General features: G+C 34.5%; 2 protein-coding genes across 2 annotated transcripts; one reads left to right on the top strand and one right to left on the bottom strand.

The window, feature by feature from the left end:
• Positions 1–11,360: 11,360 nt before the first annotated feature.
• On the top strand, positions 11,361–12,525 carry LOC145008365 (remorin 4.1-like). Its single transcript, XM_078966989.1, has 2 exons — positions 11,361–12,023; positions 12,123–12,525. The coding sequence occupies exons 1-2, from the start codon at positions 11,517–11,519 to the stop codon at positions 12,309–12,311; spliced, it is 696 nt and encodes a 231-aa protein (XP_078823115.1). The 5' UTR covers positions 11,361–11,516; the 3' UTR covers positions 12,312–12,525.
• Positions 12,526–17,101: 4,576 nt separating this feature from the next.
• Positions 17,102–17,686, bottom strand: LOC145009834 (secreted RxLR effector protein 161-like). Its single transcript, XM_078968462.1, has 2 exons — positions 17,645–17,686; positions 17,102–17,557 (listed from the first exon to the last, which is right to left on the bottom strand). Exons 1-2 carry the CDS (start codon positions 17,684–17,686, stop codon positions 17,102–17,104), a joined length of 498 nt encoding a protein of 165 aa, XP_078824588.1.
• Between the last annotated feature and the right edge of the window lie 8,673 nt (positions 17,687–26,359).

Here is a 26,359-nt window from a genome sequence, read left to right on the forward strand (position 1 = left end):
TCAGTATTTTGGGGGAAGTCGCTACGCTTCGGGATTACATTTTTGGATTTTGTTTCAGGTACTTCGGATGATCGCAGGAAGGTGAAGGATTGATCGTGCACCTCCTCACATTTTATATTTTTGATTTATGGGATACTCTGATATGAAACTATTTTGAAAACATTTAGTAATTAAATGATGTTTTTGAATGGTTATAAAGGTTTTAAAATTTCATGAATTTTATGGATGTTACAATCTCTCTCTTGTATATAACTTATATGGAGAATAACCATCTCTAAGCGGTGTCTATCAATGGTGCTTTCATTCTTATTCATCATGCCTCCTAATCAAAATCTGTCCACTAATGTCACACCGCCAAGTATCTAATGGGTTTTACATGCAATAACACAAATAAATACTTATACACTTATGGGTACATGAAACTTATTAGATCTAGTCATAATACTATTAAAGTAACATTATATTGAACAACAAGAACCCTATAACCCTAAGTAATTTTGAAATTCATAGAAGCTCACATACCTTTTGATTGTTGCAGTAAACAATCAAACATTCCTTTTTGAAAAACTTATTGGAAGCTAGCACTAAAAATCTCGCGCTTCTGATGGTTCAAATCCAAACCCTAAAAACTAGGCAAAACTTTTGGAGAGAGGATTGAGATCTGAATTTTGGTTATCTCTTGATCAGAAGGACTGGTCAAAATTTCTAACACTAAGGTCCTTTTTATAGCTGCATTAGGAATCCTTGACAACCCTTACTTGGTTAAAATAGTAATATCTTAAAACATGTAATTATATGGTTTCTTAATTATCTCCAAGGCACATTCTAGAACCCTATTAGACTCATTAAAATTGTCCATCACTAGGAAGGTTCTGGAATGCCTTCTGCTCAACTATTGAACACTTACAGCTCAAGTCCTTTCACTATTAATTAATCTAATCATTCCCAGAATTAATTTTAATTAATTCTTAACTAAATAATTATTTCTAATTAATATATTATTCTCATAATATATATTAACAAATCATTTATTGCTATTTATTAATCATATAATAAATCAATAAATCGGTCTCTCTCTCTCTCTCTATCTATCTATCTCTATCTCTCTCTCTATCACTCTCTCTAAAACTCATCCTATTTAATTACCAAGTTCGAGGGCAACCCAAAAGGACTTTGTTATTAATTCAAGTATATATCAATTTATTTATTAGCTTAGACACTTAAGACAATAGTCTCCCACTTGGATAAGTCTATAACTACAGTTTCCAATATAACCTCCAAGTTATCAGCAAAGGAGCTTCCAAAAGCAACTTCAATTTCTAATTTAATCAGACATTAGTCCTAAGATAAGTGATCAAATATTCTTTCATTCTTCAAGATATCACATGGAAACGATATGTTACATCCATAAAATTCATAAAAATTTAAAACTTTTTCGATCATCCATAAACCATTACTTAATACAAAATGTTTTCAATATAATTTCATATCAGATAATCCCAGAAGTCAAAATCATAAAATATATGGAGGTGCACGATCAAAGCCTTCGCCTTCCCACGATCATTTGAAGTACCTGAAACAAAAGCCAAAACTGTAACCCCAAGCTTAGTGAGTTTCCCCCCAAAATACCAACGACATACAAACATAACAATATCATAACAAATAACATGCATATAGAGTATTCAGTATGACTGGACCGCCCTCGTCAGGCCTTTAGTCTATCTGGCCCACTCTCAGAATCTTCATCATGTTTGGTCCACCCTCCTGGGCCTTCAATCTATCTGAACTGCCCTGGGTTTGTTGGCCTAGGGCACGAAGCAGGACCACCTCAACCCACCCGCAATCACACAATCAACACATAAATATTATATGCTAGCTAGCATGCACAAACAGTCATACAGATCTACAAATAACTAATCATAGCATCATCCTATATAACAAGATACCGATCTAACAGATCACTAAACATAACATCATCCTATATACCAGGATACCGATCTAAAAGATCATTAAACATAGCATCATCCAATAACTAGGATACAATCCAAAAGGCTTAACATTGGTGCCTTCGACCCTGTTAGTATAGTGAGGACAACTCACCTCACAAGTAGTGTTGAATCGATAAATCGAATCTCAACTCACAGCTCCAAAATCAACTGCATGTAAGCACCATATGACTGATTCCATTAGAATCCCAAACTACCAAAATACCTTCAGAATTCAAACTTGGTCAACCATGGTCAAAGTCAAAGTCAATAGTCCATGTTGAGCCAACTCGTCGAGTTCATCTACCGACTCGTCGAGTTCCTTCATATCTCAAAAGGTCGCGAAAAACTTGAGACAACTCGCCAAGTTAACCGAGTAACTCATCGAGTTCTTCAGTGTTCAGAAGATCGGGGAAACCCTAATCAACTCGCCGAGTCATCTCACCCACTCGCCAAGTTCACTCAGTATCCAGAAGGTGGGTAAACCCTATCCAAATCATCGAGTTAGCTAAGCAACTTATCAAGTTTTCATGTCTTAACGTGCTCAACCCTTTCCAGTCAACTCCAAGGCCCCAAACTATAGATCTAGCCTCTTAGGACTAAGATACCATGTAAAGTTGCTAACTTTACGTTCATGCAAGTCCTCAAAGGGATCAAAACACTAAAAGTAAGCTTAATAAGAGGTTTAGGGCATAGAAGTTGGACAAAAGCTTGACAAAGCTTGAGTCTTTGGTCCTAAGGAGGCCTAAAGGGGCTTAGATTTGAAGCCATGGCCTCATGACAAGTCCAAATCCGAGAACGACTCCAAGATGTACCAAAAAGGACCATTTTATTTCATGGGAGGAGATCTAAGCAATGAAAGGTCAAGGTAGAAGCTTTATACCTCAAGATGGATGCTACAACAAAGCAAAACTTAAATCTAAAACCCCTTCCTTCAGTTATGCACTCACCACTTCAAGCTTCTTCAAGAAATGCACCAAACACACACTCTTTAGCTTACACACTATCAAAATGGAAGGCTAGCTTAGTTAGGGTTTCTCTGGATTGTAAAGTGATAAGGGAGGCCGATGAGGGGACTTAAGGTCGATTAAATGTGGTGCAAACCCTAAAATTTAGGGTTTTCATGCACAACCTCAACTCATCGAGTTGGGGTCCTCCAACTCGTCGAGTAGGTTCCATAAACCACGCAGTCTGATCAGTTTCTACACGATGATTTGGGGCCTCCAAATCGTCGAGTATGTCTTAAATGATGTATAAAAATTCTTGAAATTCATACATGGGAGACGGGGTGTTACACGATACAAGGATTAGAATTAATCTCATTGTACAAAATTTTGTTTCCAGATTTTCCGATTTATGATGACGTCATAAGACTTCTAATTGAACACATCAATTTAGGCCTGGTTGGGCCCAACACTATAAGTCAACACCAAATCACCGAGGGGCCTAAATATATCGTTTTTCCTGTAAAGGAAAAAGGAATGAATAAACTTTGACTCATATGCTTGTATCCTTTACTCACCAAATCATACATGACACTACATTTTATAACATCAAGTTAGTGATACGTTTTCGCAATACCAATTTACAACCGATTTGTAAATTACAGCTTATATATCTCCGTTTTAACAATATAAGATATTATCATCTTATAGTTACTTGTGATTGAATCCATGAAGTAATTCTCTGAGTGTAGGTTTATCCAGTACTCAAATCCCTATTTTCTAAGTACTCATAAATGTTCTAGCAACATAATTGCTATGTCTAAACTCCTTAGATAATCTATAATGTAATTCATGATAGTCTTCATTCATTACTTACTTCCTAAAATATGAGTGAATGTGGAGCTTCGAATAATCAAATTATTCAGAAAGTAAAACATACAAAAAAAACACAAGAATAAATAATTGACAAAGGTAGTAAACAACACTCATAAATGATACATATATTATTCAATCACCAAAAATCAATTACATTTACTTTGTTACAAGTTTCAAATTAATCATCTAACCATTAAAACTAATATCATCTCTCAAATCAATGCTCCTAGCATGTTGACTATGTTTAACCCAACTCAGAGCCTTTGTGAGAGGATATGCAGGATTGTCTTCTAAAGACACTCTCTTAACTATGATATCACCTTCTTCAACTCTATGTATGATATAATGGTACTTTCTATCGATATCTCTTGATTTACTATGATCTTTTAGTTCTTTTTTCAAAGCAACTACTCCTTCATTATCACATAAAAGTTTCATTGGTTCCTGAATGCTCGGAACTACTCTGAGATTGCCGATGAAGTTCTTCAGCCAAGTCACTTCTTTTGATGCTTCACTCGCTACCATGTACTCTGATTTACAAGTAGAATTAGCCACTGTGTCTTGCTTAGAACTTTTCCAAGGGACCGCTCCTCCATTTAACATAAACACCCAGCCAGATTGAGAACAAAGATTATCTATATCTATTTGAAAGATGGCATCACTATACCCAGTTACTCTCAATGTGTCACTGCCACCAAGGACTAGAATCAGATCCTTTGTCCTTTGCAGATACTTAAGTATATTCTTTCTACTGTCTAATGAGCTCTGCCAGGATTTCCCTGAAAATGACTGACCATGCTTAAAGCAAAAGACACATCAGGGTTAGTACATGTCATAGCGTACACGATCGATCTTATATCTGAAGCATATAGGACTTAACTCCTCTCTACTATCTCTTCATTTGTACTAGGGCTTTAAGTCTTACTCAGCTTGGCATTACTCTGAATAGGTATCTCTCCTTTCTTAGGTTATCCATACTGAAACTTTTTAGTTCCTTATCTAAATATGTACTTTGATTAAAACCAATTAGTTTTTTTCTTTCTATCCCATAAGATTCTTGTCCCAAGAATATAGTCTGCCTATCCTAGATCCTTCATAGCAAAACACTTTCCAAGCAAAGAGTTCACTTCTTGCAAAGTTGGAATGTCGTTTCCTATAAGGAATGTGTCATCAACAAACAATAATAGAAAGGTAACTATACTCCCACTAGCCTTGACATACACACAAGACTGATCTTCACTCCTAGATAAACCAAACTCTTTGACCTTCTCATGGAAGCAAAGATTCCAACTGCGAGAGACTTGTTTCAATCTATAAATGGATTTCTCAAGCTTACACACTCAATTATGAAACTTTACATCTACAAAACCCTTTAGCTAACTCATGAAAACATCTTCAACCATCTTCCCGTTAAGCTAAAGCGGTTTTAACATCCGTCTACCATATATCATAATCATGTAAAGTGGATATGATGAGCATTATCCTAATAGACTCTATCTTAGCCACGGGTTAGAACGTATCATCGTAGTCAATCCCTGGGGTTTGAGTAAAGACTTTCACAACCAGTTGATCCTTGAAAGTGTGTACTTTTCCATCCATGTCAGTATTCTTCTTGAATATCAATTTGCATCCAATTTTCTTTCAGCCAGGTTCTTGGTTAACCAAATTCCAAACTTGGTTATCATACATGGACTTGATCTCGCTACCCATCACCTCTTTCCATTTGGCAGCTTCAGGGCATGTCATCGCTTCCTTATATTTAGCTAGCTCATCTAAATTTACTAATGTACGATCATTGATAAATGTATCACCTTCTGACGTTATATGGAAACCATAGATCATTGATGGCATGCTAACTCTACTAGAATGTCAAAAAGGTAACAAATTTTCAATGGGTTTAACAGGAGTCTCATCCTCTGGTTGAGCACTAGTATCTTCTAAGGTTCCTTCACTGCTTGACTCTTATATCTCTTCAAAATCAACTGTACTCCCACAATCCTCTTTGTATATGAGCTCTCTCTCACATTAGTCTCCCCCTTGTACTATAAAGACCATGTTCTCTTTAGGCTTGTAGAACAGATATTCAAAATACTTTTGTGGGTATCCAATGAAAACACATCTCTCACTTCTAGGTTCTATCTTTTCATGAGTTTCTCATCTAACGAAAGCTTCACAATCCCACACCTTCATATGTGTCAACGAGGGAACTTTCCCTGTCCACATCTCATGCAGTGTTTTGGCAACCTTCTTGGTAGCTACAAGATTGAGGATATGGGCGGCTATCTCTAAGGCATACCCCTATAAAGACATGGGAAGAGAAGCTCGACTCATCATGGAACGAACCATGTCTAACAAGGTCCGATTGCACCTCTCAGACATGTCATTAAGTTGTGGTGTCCTAGGTGGAGTTAATTAGGAAATAATTCCACATTCCTTGAGATAGTCATGGAACTCGACACTAAGATATCTATCTCTACCAGATCGGATCATCTTTATCTTCCTTCCTAGTTGATTCTCGACTTCTTGTTTAAAATCTTTGAACTATTCAAAGGCTTCTAATTAATGCTTGATTAAGTAGATATAACAATATTTGCTATAATCATCTGTAAATGTCACATAAAATAGATTAACATCCCTTGCAGTGGATCTAAAGGGTCCACACACATATGTCTATATGAGATCCAACAAACCTTCACCTCTTTCAAAAGATCTAGTAAAAGGTGATTTTGTCATTTTCCCCAAAAGACACGATTCGTATTCATCATCTGGCTTTAAGTTAAATGATTCCAACACTCTATCCTTTTGGATTTGGGCAATGCTTTTCTTGTTAATATGATCAAGACGACAATGCTACAAGTATGCCTTGCCTAAACCATTAAACGAATCAATATGAAAAACACTATTACCTAAGCTATCAACACAAATCACAATTTCATACACACCATCAAAAGGTAAAGATTTAAACATAAAATTTCCATTTTTATAAGCCAAAATTGATCCATTCATATCATTAAACAAATATAGAAAACCTTTTCTAAATAGTGCATAAAAAGAAATAATGCTTCACGTTATTTCTGAAAAATAGCAATAGTTAACTAAATCTAATCTAACATTATTACTAAACATAAGACTGTAAGTTCCAATCTTGGTAACATGAGAAGATCACCTATTTCCCATGATCATATACATCCTTCCATGCTCCACTTTTTAACTTTCTTTTAGTTCCTGCAAATCAGAACAAATGTTAAATCACATCCTATATCAAGAACCCAAGAACGAGTAGGTTGTGAGTTATTAGTTTGAATAGTGTAAACCCGTCGACGATGGCTTCACTTTACCATCCTTTATGTCCTTCAATTAATTGGGGAAACTTCGTTTCCAATGGACCTTAACATTGCAATAAAATCAAATTGGCTTTTTAAGATCACTAACAGAAGGAATATTAGAATTGCGCTTCGCTTTTAGCCCATTGCTAGACGACCCAACATGAGCATTTCCCTTCTAATTCTTCTTAGGACCACCTTTCATTTTGCTTCATTTGTTTTTCCTAATGGCAAGGACAGGATCATTTGTAGTGGTAGGAGTCTTATTCGTTCCCGACTCAGCTGTCCGCAACAAGTTGTGGAGTTGGGCCAACATGGTTTATATGTTGTTCAAATGATAACTCAGAATGAACTGATCATAACAAGGAGGCAAGCAGTTAAGGACCATGCCAATGGCCAACTCCACATCGAAATTCATATTGAGCATTTCAATTTGCTCCATATATCTTTAGATTCTTTGCACGTGGTTGTAGACATACCCTCTTTCATTCAATTTGGAAGCCATAAGAGCTTTGACAACTTCATACTTTTCTTGACGAGCTCTCTTGAGAAACTGTTCAACAAGATCCAAGTTCATCTCGTATGGAGATAATCCTCATAGAACTTTTGCAACTCAGGAATCATGGTGGCAACCATGATGCAAGCAACCTTAGTCGCTTCGTCATAGTGTTTCTTGTAGGAGGTTATTTCTTTAGGAGTAGCAGTAGCTTCATCGATCTTAATAAGTTGTTTTTCAACGACACTCTTTGTCCTCATATTAAAGAGTCGTCTTGATATTGCGCATCCAATCATTGTAGTTGGTTTCATCCAGTATCACCTTGGACACGATCGAGAGAAGCAAAAAGTTATGGGAAGAGTTATAAGGAGCATAAGCATTACCAGAAGTAGACATCTATAGTGAAACAAAGTAGTTTTAGTAAGATGACAATAAGCCTTAATATTTGACCCATAATTAATATTTAAGGCTAGGATCCAAAATAACAACTGACAACTAAGAAGAGGGATACTGTAATCTTATCGCAAATAAATGAAGGTAGTTAAAAGCATTTCACCAATTTCGAACTATGAAACTCCTAGATCTTTTGAGATTCATCGAATCTTATCAATGGAATGTTTAATCTCAGATTATGCTCTTCTGTTTGTGACTGAGATGTCGATGATCACAAACAAGATGTGAATAACCATAAAAATATGCATAGCACTCTCGATGTCATTTATCATCTATAATTAATGTGCCGGTTAACCACACATGTTTCATTAACTACATATAAAGCATAATGTGCTATTGATGGATTAGCATACTTTTAATATTTTTCCTAAATAACTAAGAGTGAGATTTTTCAAAAAAAATAGTTTAGTTACTTTATACCATTATACTTATTAATGAGATTATGTCCTATCAAACTCGTTCAACTAACAACCCTACACCATACAAGAGAGCAGTGGATAAGAATGGATACTAAATGGCGGTCAGTTTATAAGCTACTTCCTTAAACTCCCCTTGTAGTATAACTTCGTGAATGAGGCATACTAGTGATTTGACCAACTTGTCATAGACATATAATATATTAAAACTTTTAGTTATACTTATAGTACAAGATGTATTTTATAACTTTCTAAAATGATAAGTTTAATTTAAAATTTTAAAAATTAATAATACAATTTAAAATAAACCAAGTATGATTTTAATCTTTATCTTTTAATTAATAAAATAATTAAATGTAATTAAAAAATAAAGACAATTCACAATTCAAGATATACGATATATAATTACAAAGATAATTATTCATTTTTACACAATTAAGAAAAACATTATCTAAAGTAATTATCCTAATAAATTTTGAATTAAGAAAAAACAAATTTCACTGATCAGAGGGTTCACCATCTCATGGTAGATAATTGCCGCATCGAGGCAAAACAAAGAAAAAAGTGAATCCGAGGATCTCCACGTCATGGCAGAAGAAGTCCACGACGTGGTGCTGCGACAGAATGACGGTTATGTCTTTCCTCCAAGACAGGTTTTGTTCAAGTTCAAGCATGTATATTCAATTGTTAGACAACCTGGCTTTGATATCACTGATGAGTTTTACATGTAATAATATGGATAAATCATTATACACTTAAAGGTACATGCAACCTATTAGATCCAATCATAACACTACTACAACAACATTCTATTGAACAACAAGAACCCTATAACCCTAGATAATTTCAAAATTCATAGAATATCACATATTGTTGTAGTAAATAATCACACAATCCTTCTTGAAAAACTTCTTGGAAGCTAGCACCATAAATCTTGTGCCTCAGATTGTTCATACCCAAACCCTAACAAATAGGAAAAACTTTTTGGAAAGAGGATTAAGAGGTGAATTTCAGTTATCTCTTGATCACAATGAGTGGTCAAAATTTCTAACTCGAAGGTCATTTTTATAGCTGCATTAGGAATCCCTGATAACCCTTACTTGATTAAAATAGCAATATCTTAAATCAGGTAATTATCTGGTTTACTAATTATCTCCAAGGCACATTTTAGAACCCTATTAGACCCCTTAAAATCGTCCATCACTAGGAAGGTTCTGGAATGTCTTTTGCTCAACTATTAAACAATTACAACTTAGGTCCTTCAACTATTATTTAATCCAATCAATCCCAAAATTAATTCTAATTAATTTTTTATTAATTATTAATTAAATAATATTTACCTAATTAATATATTATTCTCATAATATATATTAACAAATCTTTCAAGTATTATTATTATTAATCATATAATAAATCAATAAATCAGTTTCTCTCTCTAAAAGTCATCATATTTAATTACTAGGTTCGAAGGCAACCCAGTAGGACTTTGTTAATAATTCAAGTATATATCAATTTAGTTATTGCCTTAAACACTTAATCTAACAGTATTCGCGAACAACTCTCCACACTTATCACGATTTCCACTGCTAATGACTGCCGTCTTGATGCAATTATCACACAAATGGCCACCGTCTATACCCACATCGGCATTCAAATCAAAATCATGGCCAAATTCATCCCACCTCCACCTTCGCATTAACAACCAAGGCCGTCACCGCCCTCATCCACACCGTCACTGCCGCCGCCACAACAATCGTTATTGTCACCACCGCCTCTAAAACCATTGCAATCACCCATGTCAACCCAACAACCACTTCCGCAGTCGCAACCACCGCCATCATTAAACAAGGAACCTTCACCACAACAACTCCTACCACTAATGATGCGCCCCCCAAAAAATACCTACATAAAACTAACGAAAACAATTCTGGCTAGCAACAACTATCGAAAACAATTCCAAAAATTCAAGGGGCCTTGAGAATGTGGTTCTTTTTTAAGCAGGGACGAACTGATACAGATCTATGGCCATACCTAAGGCCACCTCCATGGCTAGATCCTTCCGTCCATGAGTACGGCCCGATTGTTATCGGAAATTATCATCAATCGATCTTTAGGACAAGGCTATTTTTCAAGGGTAGAGTATTGATACGAACACTCATTGACTTGGTCTTGCTTAGCTAGTTTAATAATTGGTTTATTTACTCATCCCTTATTCTTAGTGGTAGTTGCATCATAGTAGCCCACATAGTCTTGGATGCGTATGGTCCTTGACCATTTGTTTTCTAATTTTAGTTAAGTAATGCATATTTATATGAGTTGTAATCTGCATTAGTATTAGATATCAAAACAAGTATTAGTCTCTCTCTCTTTTATATATATATATATATATATATATATATATATATATATATATATATGCCATTTTTTATACAAAACATCAAAGAAACCTAATCTAGTACAAATACCATAAAAAAGACAAGTTTTCTATAATACCCCTAGATTAAAGATTTCTGGATTATTCCAAAAAAAAAAAAAAAAGACAAACCCATCAAGTTAAACGATATATTTTACAAGAAAAAATAAAAATAAAGACCTTTTAGGTCATTTTCAATAAAATAAAAAAAAAAAAAAGGTTAGAATGAATTTATGCATTATAAAAAAACCAACCAATGATTTAATTGTACCCTTGGTAAACCACAACTAAAAAATTCTTAAACAAATTAAGAACGCGTTTTCTCTATCTTTGTCCATTTTCTAATTGCTACTGCTTCAAACTACACCAATCGCTTTAATTGTTATAATCAGATTTTAAAACTTCTTGATGGAAAATGACTTTCGTATTATCATATTTAAGATGGAAGCAACCTGGAAGGCTGGAAGGAGTCTCATACTCATGTAACAAAGCTTATATACATGACCCACATGTTTGTAATGGATCAAACCACCTGAAATTAACTTTCTTGAAGCACATTCATCTACTCTCATGCATATCTCGCCCATGATCTGAAACCCCATAACGTCGAATGTCTGATTATCAAGGGTTTGGTAGTACGAACAGTGAAGATCAAAACTCTAATGGCGATGAAATAAGAGACATACATGCATTGACCCCAACATATGTTCTCTCTCCACGGACTCGCCATCCATTTGAATCATCTCTATCTATGGCTACAAGTGATGGAACCTCTCGTGACGATTATTCAAATATGAGTGTGACTAACAGTACGTTGGTGGTGGCAGGATCAGCGATAGGGAGCATAGGAGTTGAATACCAACGTGCGATTGGAGAAGATTATGATGTTGATGGTATATTGCATCCTTCCCTATCGCCTGTACGTGGTAGAAATGGGAGGGAGGTGGTGGTGCTGACGAGAAACGTGAAGAAAGAGGAGGTTGAATCGAAGATAATCGCATGGAAGAATGCTAAGATATCCGAGATTACTCACAGGTTCAAGTGTGAGGATGCGATAATAAAAGGGTGGGAGAGCGAGAAGGTTCAGAAGGCTACTTTAAAGATGAAGCAAATCGAAGTAGATTAAGCTTTCCCTTCGTTACACTTTCAGTTAAATAAAGTTCTTGAATTTATATATTCATTAACCATGCACTCAATCTTTGTATCGGTTTTGCAGAGGAAACTGGATGAGAAGAAAGCTAGAGCGATCGAAAAGATGGAAAACGAGATTGCTAAAGCTCATCAGAAAGCAGAGGAAAGGAGGGCATCTACTGAATCAATAAGAGGAACGAAGATGGCTAGGGTTCTTGAAGTGGCTAACTTGATGAAAGCTGTTGGAAGATCTCCTGTTAAGAACTTCTTTTAGGTATCATTTTAATTGATTTTAAAGATGGGGTTGTGTGGAAATTTGTGTAATAAGTACCCCATAGTTATGAGTTTCTTGGGAATGGTTAGTAGCAAAGAGTTTCCTTCATGTGTGGTGGAAGTTGGGAGTTGGGACTTTTCGACTGTTTGCAAAATTGTACGTACCTTATCTTATATAAAATAATAGAAGATTTTAATTGTAGTGAAATATAGAAGATAGGTTTTGGATTTGTTTTTTATTTTAAAGTTGTAATTATTTTATTAACCTTTTATATATATATATATATATATATATATATATATATATATATATATATATATATATATATATATATATATATATATATATATATATATATATATATATAGGTTCAGATTCATTTGAGACCATTCTAATTTTGTGAGACCGTGAGACCAAATCTAAAAATAATTTTAAAATGTAAAATAAATGGAAAAATCCTAAAAAAAAATTTTTAAATATTATTTTCGGAACTTGAATTAACTAAAAAAAATATAAAAAAAATAAAAAAAAATTCCTTTTTTTTTTTTTTTTGAAAAATACGTGAAATATTCTAAATAGAATATTACACTGACATATTTTAAAAAATAATTTTAAAATGCAAAATAAATGGAAAAATCTAAATTTTTTTTTAAATATTATTTTCGGAACTTGAATTAACTAAAAAAAATAAAAAATAAATAAAAAAAATTCTATTTTTTTTGAAAAATACGTTAAATATTCTAAATAGAATATTACACTGTACATATTCTAAAAATAATTTTAAAATGCAAAATAAATGGAAAAATCAAAAATTCTTTTTTTAAATATTATTTTCGGAACATGAATTAACTAAAAAAAATTAAAAAAATAAAAAAAAAATAAAAAAATGCGTCTCACGGTCTCACAAAATATAGGTGGTCTCAAATAAACCTAACCCTATATATATATATATATATATATATATATATATATATATATATATATATATATATATATATATATATATATATATATATATATATATATATATATATATAGGTTCAGGTTCATTTGAAACTATTCTAATTTTGTGAGACCGTGAGACCAAATCTAAAAATAATTTTAAAATGCAAAATAAATGGAAAAATTTAAAAATTCTTTTTTTAAATATTATTTTCGGAACTTGAATTAACTAAAAAAAATATAAAAAAATTAAAATAAATAAAAACAATTCCGTTTTTTTTTTAAAAGTACGTGAAATATTCTAAATAGAATATTACACTGACATATTCTAAAAAATAATTTTAAAATGCAAAATAAATGAAAAAATCTAAAAATTCTTTTTGTAAATATTATTTTCGGAACATGAATTAACTAAAAAAAATAAAAAAAAAATTCTTTTTTTTTTTGAAAAATACGTGAAATATTCTAAATAGAATATTACACTGTACATATTCTAAAAATAATTTTAAAATGCAAAATAAATGGAAAAATCAAAAAATTCTTTTTTTAAATATTATTTTCGGAACATGAATTAACTAAAAAAAATAATAAAAAATAAAAAAATAAATAAAAAAATGCGTCTCACGGTCTCACAAAATATAGGTGGTCTCAAATGAACCTAACCCTATATATATATATATATATATATATATATATATATATATATATATATATATATATATATATATATATATATATATATATATATATATATATATATGAAAAGTGAAAATACTCTTAAGGGTATATAAGTTTAAGTACCTAAACACACCATAATACATCGTTTTTTTTGATATATTTATTATAATGTTCTTAAACATGAACCTCTAACTTGATTTACTGTCAAGATTTTTGAAATTCACTATTATCTTTCTCTTATATCACATCTTTTTGTCGAACATATATTAGGCTATATATATTGTAGTTGAAAATAAAAATTATGTAAGATGAAGATAAATATGTAATTTATAAAAATTATGGAAATAAATCAAGTTAGAAGTTATATTATAAGAACATTAGACAATTAGAATGTATTATATAATACAAAACGACATAGTATGGTGAGTTTGGATACCTATCTATTCTATATAATTGGGAAATTATTTCCAACTTGGACAAGTCAATCGACCACAACATTGATGCCATATTTAGGAACAAAGCATGAACAACATCTTTAAAATGTCTCACATCATTGTCAATAACTGTCTCTATAAAATTATTCATTACAAGATAGTCGAGATATAAAGCAATCTAACTATCTACTAAACGTATGTTCCTAGCCATCAAATAAACTAAACCACGATAAATGTGTACCATAATTCAACCAATATGATGTTGTATAGTACATACCATCGTTGGTTCTTTTGCACGACCCTCAAATTTATTAATACGTTATCAAATGACTCAATTTAATTGAATAACTTTGAAAAAAATTGTTTAAAGATATTAAGTAAAAAAGTGTTTGATGATATTTAAGATGGTGAAAATTATAAAACTGCAAATTTACATGAAAAAAAATCATAACTTACAACAAACAAGATTTTGCAACAAGATACTTTGAAATGTACAAAATTAGTTCTTAATTTATCCTGAACATAGTATTTCAAAAATCACAAGTATTTCGAAAATGATAAATTACAAATTAGCTTTTATCAGAAAACTTGTTTCAAAATTCATAAAATGTTTGCTGATAGACGAGTTTCCAAATTGATAGTAATTTTGATTCTTTGTTTAAAAGATGGTCCAAATATTGAATAACATTAGGAAAGTAATATTTTTGTCATTTTTGCTTTTTACTAACTATCTTAACTATTGATTATAATTAAGAAATGCTAATTTGTTCTATTTATAATTTTTTAATCGTAATTATCTTCTAAGATAAAACTCCCAAAACAATTTAAGTTTGTGACTCCCAAGGTTACTACTTACTGTTGCTAGAGCATGGTATACAAGTCATGGCCTTTTGAGGACGGGCTCCTTTAGTTGGCCTATTTCTGGGCCTTCTAAGTTTGGCTTTAAAGATTTAAGATTTGAGGCCTTTTTGTGTGTTTTAAAGTTTTAAATAGTCTGATGTTGTAAATCAAACTAACAGACGCCCAAGAAAACCGACAAATAATATTAAGAATTATATTTTGATTAATTGCGAATAAAAGATCTAATTATTATTAATATGTTTAGCAAGTTTCATCCAAAAACCAGATCAATTATTCTTAATTAGATCTGGTTATAATAAAGGTAGAAGAAAACTATCCTGTTGTTGGACAAAATTAAAAACAAGACAGAAAAGTAAAACCGACATGTCCATGGTTGATCTTGAACTTGAAATAACTACACGGATCAGACGTGTGTCCTTAAAGTTTTTTACTTCGCTTCTATTGGCTGTAAGCAACAGAGTAAAACCACAGGATTTAATGTTGATATTTTGATTTTCCAACAACGTCGGAAATAGATAAACATAAAGCGAATACTCGGAAACTAGAAGAAAAAATGCAGAGAGAGAGAGAGAGAGATCTGATTTTCGTGAGAAAGTACTACGGCTCCTAGAGAGCTGTATTTATAGGTATCGAAACCCTAGAAGGCATGAAATGGACCCTCATAGGCCGGCCCCTAGAAACCCTAGGGCGACGACTTGCTCTCCAAGCAAGCCATTACCTGATCCTTCCAGAATGTTCGGACTCTTCCTCCTCGAAGTCAACGACGATCAACCATTTGATCGGATCGGTCAAACCGGCTTGACCCAAACTCGTCTAAAATAAAAGCTCCTCAGCTCCCATCAACCGATGCGTCGTGCGAAGCGTAAAGTGTGCCTAAATCATGCCATTTCACGCACTCGCGGCGTCGACTAGTGCTAGGCTAGGCACGACACGCGCGTGGGCTTGGCCCATTCCTTTGATCCACTAAAGCCTTTGAAGGCCTATCAAGGGAATAAGCTTATAAACCCTTTAAAAGTTTCTTCCCCCACCAATGTGGGATAGAGGGAACTTGCTAACTTGAAACATTTCCTCTATAATTTCCAACAATCCCCTACCAAGTTGGACAGTTTCCTTTCACTCAAACAGATGATGTCACTTGGGTATCACGAAGATTAAACCCTAGTTTAATGAGAACAAACAAGGAGAGACCAATTCGATGGTATCCTTACAGGTTTAAACCACGAACCTTATGACCTGTCCGGTTTACCCCCACAAATCACAAGTCGTCTTTGCGTTCTCCCTGAGCGCTGATATGGCCATGCGCTATAAGCCCTTTTGATGACCTTTTAGAAGATAAACCACTAATCTTCACTTGAGGGGACACCACCTCTAGATCATATAGGAAAAGTTTTACAACATGTTCATTGCTTAGATGTCTCCAAAACTTTGTTAAGAATCGTAACTCAACCTCGTTCTTGTCAACAACGTACTATCCTACCTCACATGGATATATCAGTAATGATAGTACCTTCTAGCGTTAGTGACTTCGTTGTTACCCTTTAAACTTGAGAATTAGGAGAACTAATGTCAAGTTGGGTTTCCAACTAAACGATTCTATTGTGGTTTTAGACCCATGGCTCTCGTGGTAGATGTAATCAAATCTCTCATTATAGGTTTGGTAAACGGATCTGTCAAGTTTCAACTTGTCTTGACATAGATAACCTTGATGGTACCACTTTCAATTAGTTGTCTCAAAAAATTGTGTCTCAGACCTACATGTATCGACTTCCCATTATATATCGCATTATATACTTTGGACAGTGTGGCCTCACTTTCATAGTACATGGGTATTGAAGGCATTGGAATATCCCACAGATGGATATCCATAAGTAGATTTCAAATCCACTCTGACACTTTTCTCCCTGTTGCTAAGGCAATTAGCTCCGCTTCCATCGTTGAATGAGTTATACATGTATGTTTCTTGTTCGCCCAAGAAATAGCACCACCAGCTAGAGTATAAATCCAACCACTTGTGTATTTTGAATCACTAGTGTGATCTATCCAGTTGGCATCAGAATAACCTTCAAGTATTCCATTAGATGATGAATACGTCAACTCAAAAGTACTTGTCCTTTTTAGGTATCCCAGTACCCTACCCACTGCCTTCCATTGCTCTGTCCCTGTATTAACAGTATACTGACTTAGTTTGCTTACAGTGAATGCGATGTCAGGTCGAGTGCAGTGAGTAGCATACATCATGCTTCCATCTGCACTATCATATTCTAGTTGAGCCACTGATCGACCAGAATTCACCTTTAGTTTCACACTTGAATCAAAAGGAGTGTTAAATTCCTTAATGTTCAAATGTTAAAACTTTGTTAGAACTTTCTCTATGTAATGAAATTGACTCAGAGAAATCTGACCACCTATACTTTTCACCTTGATACTAAGAATTATATCAACTTCTTCAAGATCTTTCATCGTAAAGTTCAAGGATGGGTATTTCTTCGTCTAAAGAATACCTTCTAGGTGAGTGCCAATGATCAACATATCATCAACATAAAGACATATAAATTATGTAATTGGATGCATATTTGGAATAAATACACATCTCATGCCACTGTTTGGGAGCTTGCTTCAACCCGTACAACTATTTAACAAGTCTACACACTTTGTTTTCTTGTCCAGGTATCACGAATCCTTCGAGTTGCTCCAAGTAAATCTCATCCATAAGATAACCATTCAGAAAGGCTATCTTTGCATCCATTTGATGAAGGTACAGTCCTTTCAAAGCTGATATCGCTAAGAGAGTTCTAATAGAACTAACCCTGGCAACTGGGGCATATGTATCAAAATAATTGATCCCTTCTCGCTGCGTATATCCCTTAGCAACCAATCCTTCTTTATAGGTAGATATGGATCCAGCTGGATGATATTTTCTCTTGAATATCCATTTGGATCATATGGGTCTTCTCCTTTTGAGTAGATCAACTAACTCCCAAGTTCCATTACCCATAATTGAATCTATTTCGTCAGTGATGGCTTCCTTCCACAAAGCAGCATCTCAAGACGTCATCACTTCAGTAAAGGTCTTAGGATCATCATCCAAGTTAATGGAAAAGATGTACTCTCTCGTACCTTTCTTTTGCGTTCCTTCGACCAAATAAGAATAAAAATCATCTCTGAAACTTTTCTTTATTCTAGCCCTATTACTTCTCCTTGGTTCCTCCACAATAGGAGGCGGTGGGAGTATTTCTTGATAAGTACTTAAAGGTGTTGTATAACTAGAGTTTTCTTCATCCCTGGAAAACTTGTCCTCAAAGAATTCCACATCTTTGGATTCCACAACAACACCTGATTCAATATCTAATAACCGGTAAGCCTTGCTATTGTGAGTATATCCAATAAATATACTCCTATTATCTCGTCCTCCCAATTTGGTTCGTTTAGGATCGGAAGTCCGATAGTAAGCAACACACCCCCATACTTTCAAATAGTCTAGGTTAGGCTTTCTACCCTTTCACAACTTATAAGTGCTTGTAGGAATCACACGACTAGTGATCCTAATATGAACATAGTAAGTAGTCAATAATGCTTCCCCCCACAGATTATTTGTTTGACCCGATTGGTTCAGCATATAGTTGATCATCTCACAAAGAGTTTGGTTCTTTCTTTCAGCTAAACCAATCTGTTGGGGAGTGTATGGTAAATTTCTCTCATGTTTGATTCCATTCTCTTCACAAAATGTGTCAAACTCTTGCTGAAATATTCTCTGCCTCTGTCCGAGCGAAGAATTTTGATGTGTCTTTCTAGTTCATTTTCGACCTCATCGTTATATCGTTTAAATGCATCAAAAGCTTCATCTTTTGACCTCAACAAATAAACATGTTGATATCGACTGGAGTCATCACAAAATATGATGAAATACTTTTTTCCTCCTGGAGTAAGCATTTCATTTAATTCACATATATCAGAATGAATCAACTCAAGCAATGATGTGTTTCTCTTAACTAATGGAAATGGTTTCTTAGTGAACTTTGATTTCACACATTTTTCAAAATCTTTTGTGTCATTTTTTAACATTCCTTTAGTTTTCATTTTTTTTCAATGTTTTTAACATTATTGTGTGCTAAACGTTTATGCCATAAAGAAATTGAACAAACAAAATAACCAGAAAAGTTCACTTCATTCACATTAGCAACCAATCCACCAATTACATCATTACTAGTAACATTAGACACACTTGCAACACTATCACCACTACTCTCAACACTAGGACCACTCACACTACCCTCATCACTAAGGCACAAACGATACATCCCCGAACAATTGTTCGCCCACCCAACATATCTTCTACCTTTAGTGATCACAATTTTCCTTTCTCAAGCACCATGTTGAACCCACCCTCTCAAACTTGTTAGCAGAAACCAACCCCTTCGAGATAGTAGGAACATGAAGAACATCTTGAAGGGTTACCCATTCACCACATGTGAAATTCAAACAAACATCACCTCATCCTTGAAATTTAGCTCTGTGCCATCAGCACAGACGATGACCATCCCATGTGGCATTGGGCGGTAAGTGTGAAAGCTCTCTCGTTGCCCATAAACATGCACAGTGGCACCCGTGTCCACGAACCATCCTCGAGCAAAGATTGCTCGGGTAAATAGAGGATATCATGAACATCTCTCCAAGGTTCACACTTGCCACCATGTCAGTAACCTTCTCGACTGCATGTGCAACTGGTCCTGATTTGCGATCTTTGCATTCTCTCACATTGTGCTTAATCTCCCTGCAGACGTGACAAGGTCCAGTCCACTTTCGCTTTGAGTTAGGATTCTGATGACTCGGTTTCTTGAAGGTTTGTTTCTTAGGTCCCAAGTTCTTCTTGTTTTGTCCCCCAGACTTGCCTTTGTGACTAGAACCCCTAGCTAACATGTGATGCACATGTTGGATAAGGTGTCTAAGTCCATAACTATAATTGGTATATACTTGACCTAGCTTGGCATGGTCCATTTGGGATGCATGGAATTCTCAACATTTGGATAAACAAAAATGAGAATAAGGACACTTATGATTTGTTAATATATTCTAATATATTAATATGAAATCATATTGTTTAATTAGTATTGATCAAGAATTAATTTTGTGATCAAAAGAGACTAATTAAATACATGAGAATTGATTATGTAAATCTTTCATTCTTATATAGTAGGATTAAGGTCCATGATTCACTAGATTAGGCTAGGACCCATTGGGTGCTCCATGGATGCTCCATGGAGGTTACAAACTCATGGATCATGGGGGAAATGAAAATCCATGCACATTAGGGTTTACCCTACATGTGACACACTATATAATGAACCTCATATGGTGCAAAATCAGCACTAAGACTATAAGAATGAGGGCTAGCCGATTTTGTGATCAAAGTGTTCTTCTCTCAAGTTATTCCAAGTGTTGTGGTGTTATGTGAAACACTTGAGGCATCACATTTGGGGTGCTAGGCTCACAAAGTCTTAAGGAATCCAAGCAACACATAAAGGTATGTAATTCTACTAGTTTTATATTGCAAGATCCCCATAACATGCTAGTTAGCATGAGAACCTTGGAAAAATCAATTTGCATGTATATTAGAGAAAACATAGATCCAATGTTTCTAGGGTTGCATGTACACCATATGAGTGTTAGAATACTCAAAACCCATCAGCACACTCGATCCGACTTTACCACGCTTGTCCCGGATGCGAGTTTCCTGCTCAATGCGGAGGTGTTTCATCAGATCATCCAAGGAGTAGTCCTCGAATTTATGCATCATTCTCTTAGAGAAATCTTTCAACGAGGGTGGCAGCTTTGCGATAATCGCAGCAACCTGAAAGAGTTATGGAATAAAGATGGAGAGTGCGTTTAACTTGTTGACCATGACTTGGAGTTATTGCACTTGCTCCATGATTGATTTGTCATTAGCCATTTGACACTCTAGGTACTTAGACACAAGGTATTTATTAGTACCTTCCTCATGTGCCTTGTACTTAAGTTCCAATGCATTGCATAGCACTCTTGGATATTTGGATCGGCGCGTAAAGATCATAGAGCCAATCAGATAGAGAGTTCTTGATGTGACCCACACACAGTTCCTTAGACTCTACACACGGAGTCCTTTGCTTTTCTAGTTCTACGATGACCACTAGATCCTCCCCTCCTCGGGAATTTGATTAGCAAGAATTGGTGCCAGATCTGAGTTTAACACAAAGGCACGCTGCAAAACATGAAGCATGAATTTTACCTTCTCGGCCCAATGGGTGTAGTTCTAACCATCGAATTGGTCAATTTTGGCAAACTCTTGGTTCATGAAGTGGAGGTTAGCAGTAGTTTAGTCTGTCGATTTACCACAATAAAAACCTTTAAGAATGTTGTAAATCAAACTAATAGATGCGCAAGGAAACCGACAAATAATATTGTGAATTATATGTCGATTAGTTGAAAATAAAAGATCCAATTATTATTAATATGTTTACCAAGTTTCATCCAGAAACCTGTGAAATCCCCATTTTCACGACTAGAAAATATCGATTTGTTTATGCTTTGTTTAAAATTAGAGTAATCGTTTAAAGAATACTGTTGCGGAATTTATCCCCAAAACAAAATGTGATAAGAATTTATCAAAACATTTCTTAAAAAAATGTATTTTTATTAAATAACAAAACCTCGGGATGTTATGTTCCGATACATACCAAAAGCATAAACAATATAAAATAGACCTTACAACAGTTATGTATAACTACTGATCTATAAATCAATATCTCTCGTCAAGTCCATCACTTTTACTCTTGTGCCATTACATGTAATGCAAAGAAAACTGAGTGGGTTAGGCTTGGGAGCCTGGTGAGCATATAGTGTTTTCAACCCACAATAATATAATTATTATATTCAATCATCAAACAATCAACCAAATTACCCATCCCCATTATCTTCTTTATTTATTAAGGTTTTACCCTAAGAATCGACTATCCTTCCTTCATTCGTTCCTAAGGAATTGGCACAAAGTCCATTGCTTCCCGAGGTTCCTATAACAAACACTAAATCCGTAGCTGCCAAGGTTCATCTATACAGTACTAAATCCATAGCTACCAAGGTTCATTTACACTGTACTAAATCCATAGCTACCATCGTTCATTTACACAATACTAAATCCATAGCTACCAATGTTCATCTATACAATACTAAATCCATAGCTACCAAAGTTCATCTACATTGTACTAAATCCATAGCTACCATCGTTTTATCATGAGGAATTAAATCTATAGCTACCAGGGTTTTTAGAGTACATCGGTGAACATCAAGTACACAACACCTACAAGTTGCGAGCTTGCTAGTGTTCCACTGGATTGTCTAGAATAGTCCGTGGTTGTCATCCCTACTCTGCTGAATGACGGGGCCATCATTTGGGTAAATGTTTCACTCATTTTTCACCTGTCACCCTCATCTCATGATCTATATCATCATTCTTCTCATCTTCAAACTAATCTTTCATCACACACCAACTATTTCATCTACCCATGTTCTACCCAACATATTTGTAGATATAAATTACATATATAGTTTAAATCATATAAAAACCTGTATAAAACATTTATCCAACATCCACCTTAAATAAATAAACAATATATATACACATAACACGTATTTCATAGAAAATACTTCATATATATGCGTTAGAAGAAAGTAACTACACACTCACTTGGTTAGACGATGTTCGGACAACACTATGGCTCTTCAAGTAGAAGTTCTTCTATGAAACCGAGATATCTTCACACACCGGGCTTCTTGTGGGCCGAGCTTCCGCTTGAAACTCTTTTCTCCTCGGGATCTTCGGGGATTTAGGACTTGCTTCGGGTGTCGGGATGATACTGGGGCTTCGGGGTGCTTCAAAAGGTCTAGATAGGGTATCAGGAGTGAGAGAGTGAAGGAATTAGCAACTATGGCCGGCTGCCATTCGATTTCAATTTATAGGCCTATTTTTCTGGATTCACGTCGTGAATCTCAAATATTCACGTCCTGAGTTCAGTAGTCATAAGGTGTGTCATTGCAACTGGCGTCCGCCAGGCTCCAGAAGTCATAAATACTGAGTTCACGTTGTGAACACTGTGTTCAAGTCGTGAACTCTGACACAGTGTTGGGGTTCGCACCCCAAACTTCATAAATTCATAACTTTCGCATACAAGCTTCGTTTTCGACGTTCTTTTTTTTCCACGCATAGGTAAAAAAAAGATCTACAACTTTCGTTTAGACTTCGTCGACTAGTTTTATTTTAATTTTTATTATATTATTTTTAGTAGCCTGGGACAGGAAAACTCCGTTATAAACTCATAACTTCTTCATCCGACGTCCGTTTTCATCTATCTTTTTACCATTGAACTACTATCGATGAGATATTCGATTCTCATTTAGGTTTTTTCGGCTAGAAATCTGTCGATCTCATATTCGAACTTCGGGCTGCATACTGCTACGCTGGAACTTAGAAAAACAATAACTTCTTCATACGAAGTCAGATTTGGACGTTCTTTTTTATGCATGCTCTTGGTTTAACATATTCTATGACTTTCATTTAGGTCGCTAAGGCCAAATATCGCTCTAACGTAAATTCACTATTTATGTTGCGCTGTGTCGTGTCAGTTTTGTTGCGAAACTTTGATAGGTCATAACTTCTTCGTTATAACTCGGATTTCGGCATTATTTATATGCACAGAAACCTTGTGACATATAATACAACTTGGTTATGATTATTTATTCTAACACTCTTATTTTAAAAAAGTCATTTTTAATGCTTATCGTCTCTAAATTGACTAGCCCGGATCTTCGGGCGTTACAAAACCAGATCAATCCTTCTCAATTAAATCAGATTATACGAAATGTAGAAGAAGACTATCCCGTTGTTCGACAAAATTAAATGCAAGATAGAAAAGTAAGACCGATCGGTTGATGGTTGATCTTGAACTTGAAATAACTGTATAGATCAGACTCCTGTCCTTAAAGGTTTTTACTTCGCTTCTACTGGTTGTAAGCAACAGAGTAAAACCCCAAAATTTAATGTAGAACTATCGATTTTCCAATAGCACTAGAAATGGATAAACACAAAGCGAATACTCGAAAACTGGAAGAAAAAACTCAGAGAAAGGGAGAGAGCTTCGATTTTCGTGAGAGAGTAATACAGCTCCTAAGGAGTTGTATATATGTATCGAAACCCTATAAGGCATGAAACGGGCCCTCATAGGCCGGCCCCTAGAAACCCTAGGGCAACAACTTGCTCTCCAAGCAAGCTGTTACCTGATCCTTCTAGAATGTCCCGACTCGTCCACCTCGAAGTCAATAGTGGTCAACCATTTGACCGGATCGGTCAAACCCAAACTTGTCAAAAATAAAAGATCCTCATTTCAGTGTGCCTAAATCGCGCACTCGCGACGTTGGCTAGTGCTAGGCTAAGTTTGGAGCGCGCGTGGGCTTAGCCTATTCCTTTGATCCACTAAAGCCTATGAAGGCCTATCAAGGAAATAAACTTATAAACTCATTAAAAGATTCTTCCCCCACCAATGTGGGATAGAGGAAAATTGCTAACTTACGACCTTTCCTCAATAATTTCCAACATATTAGATATGCTGACTTATAAAAGAACGAAAGCTTCTAATAAAATTTATATAAATAAAATTGTTTTATGTACAAATAATATGCAACCCTTACGGTAGTTAAGGCTTGAGGGTATGTCATAACATATTGCGCGGCAAGAGAGTGCCATTTTCGGCATACACCACACCTCAATGGTGGCATGCGAAAAAGAATGTGAGTTAACGACATGTTTGTGCCAGAGAGAGAGAGAAAGAAGGTGAAAGAGTGTTGGTGATTTTATATCATCAATATTATTTAATTGTAATAGAAAATGTGCATGTGAGTGTATTTTTATCTTGTATTTTCTTTTTTCCATTTTGTAGTTTTTTTAACCCATCATTGAACATGACATGTCACGCATGTCTTGCGCTAAAAATGATGTGACGGTAAGGTGACTGCCAAAAAGTTGATGTGACATGTCATACACCACTCCATCCTATCTAAACCATCTATTATTTAACAATTTTGGATTACGCGTTAAACCCGATGCAAATAACTTTTATTCATAATTCAACACAATCCTTTTCAAGGACAATATTCACATTAATTGAAAGAAAATGCATACCTAATTTTTCGGCATATTACTGGAAAAGCTCATTTTCATTTTTTTAAGGTTTCATTTATCATCAATGCTTTGAAAACAAAAAGTAGATAGAAAAGAATATGTTAATGGAGAGAAAGTAGGAATCATACTATATCAAGACTTGAATGTCAATGAAACTTGGTACCTGCTTTCAGAACCGAAACTGTCTATAAAATACCGGTTTCGGAATCAGAATCACCTTAAGCGGTTCCAGTTCCGATCTTTATTTTTATGGAACCACTACCCGGCGGTGGAATGTGTATATATATATATATATATATATATATATATATATATATATATATATATATATATATATTCTTGAGTAATTATTAATTTAGATATTTAAAATATTTGTCAAGTAATTGATGATTTGGCTGAGGGACTTTTTGAAAAACGAATGATATTACATTGAGTAAAATTTCACTAATATGGATTTCATTATAGTTTAACATCTTAGTACAACATCATTATTTAGTGCTCGAAAATGAATGTTCGTTTTGTGGTACTTAGGTTTGAGAGAGAGAGAGAGAGAGAGAGAGAGAGAGAGAGAGAGAGAGAGAGAGAGAGAGAGAGAGAGAGAGAGAGAGAGAGTGTCTCTTCAAGAAGTTATCATGTTAACTCGCCGAACTTGTCGTGCCGAGTTTGAGGGGCAATATTTGTTGAGTAGACTTAGCGGCCGTAAAATCATTGTTATGTCCTCATATAGTCCTATTCATTCGAGTCACTACTCCTCAATTAAGTACCATGGCAAAGGACGTCATTTAATTTTCATAGCTGGTCTTTGTTTTTTTTAATTTTGTTAGTAAAATAGCTATAAAGATATTAAAATAAAAAAAAGATTATCGGAGTCAATAAGATTGTGAAAAGTGGAAATTAAATGAAAAAAAACAACAATTTGGAGTATATTT

Source organism: Lactuca saligna, chromosome 8 (assembly GCF_052625555.1).
Source record: "Lactuca saligna cultivar CGN05327 chromosome 8, ASM5262555v1, whole genome shotgun sequence".
Lineage (NCBI taxonomy): Eukaryota > Viridiplantae > Streptophyta > Magnoliopsida > Asterales > Asteraceae > Lactuca > Lactuca saligna.

Excerpts from the sequence above, each read along its gene's own strand:
- LOC145008365 (XM_078966989.1), top strand. The coding sequence starts at position 11,517 with ATGTCTGATTATCAAGGGTTTGGTAGTACGAACAGTGAAGATCAAAAC. Across the intron at positions 12,024-12,122 it reads TAAAGATGAAGCAAATCGAA|AGGAAACTGGATGAGAAGAA; the intron begins GTAGATTAAGCT and ends TCGGTTTTGCAG.
- LOC145009834 (XM_078968462.1), bottom strand. The coding sequence starts at position 17,686 with ATGAAAGATCTTGAAGAAGTTGATATAATTCTTAGTATCAAG. Across the intron at positions 17,558-17,644 it reads ATATAATTCTTAGTATCAAG|GAATTTAACACTCCTTTTGA; the intron begins GTGAAAAGTATA and ends TTGAACATTAAG.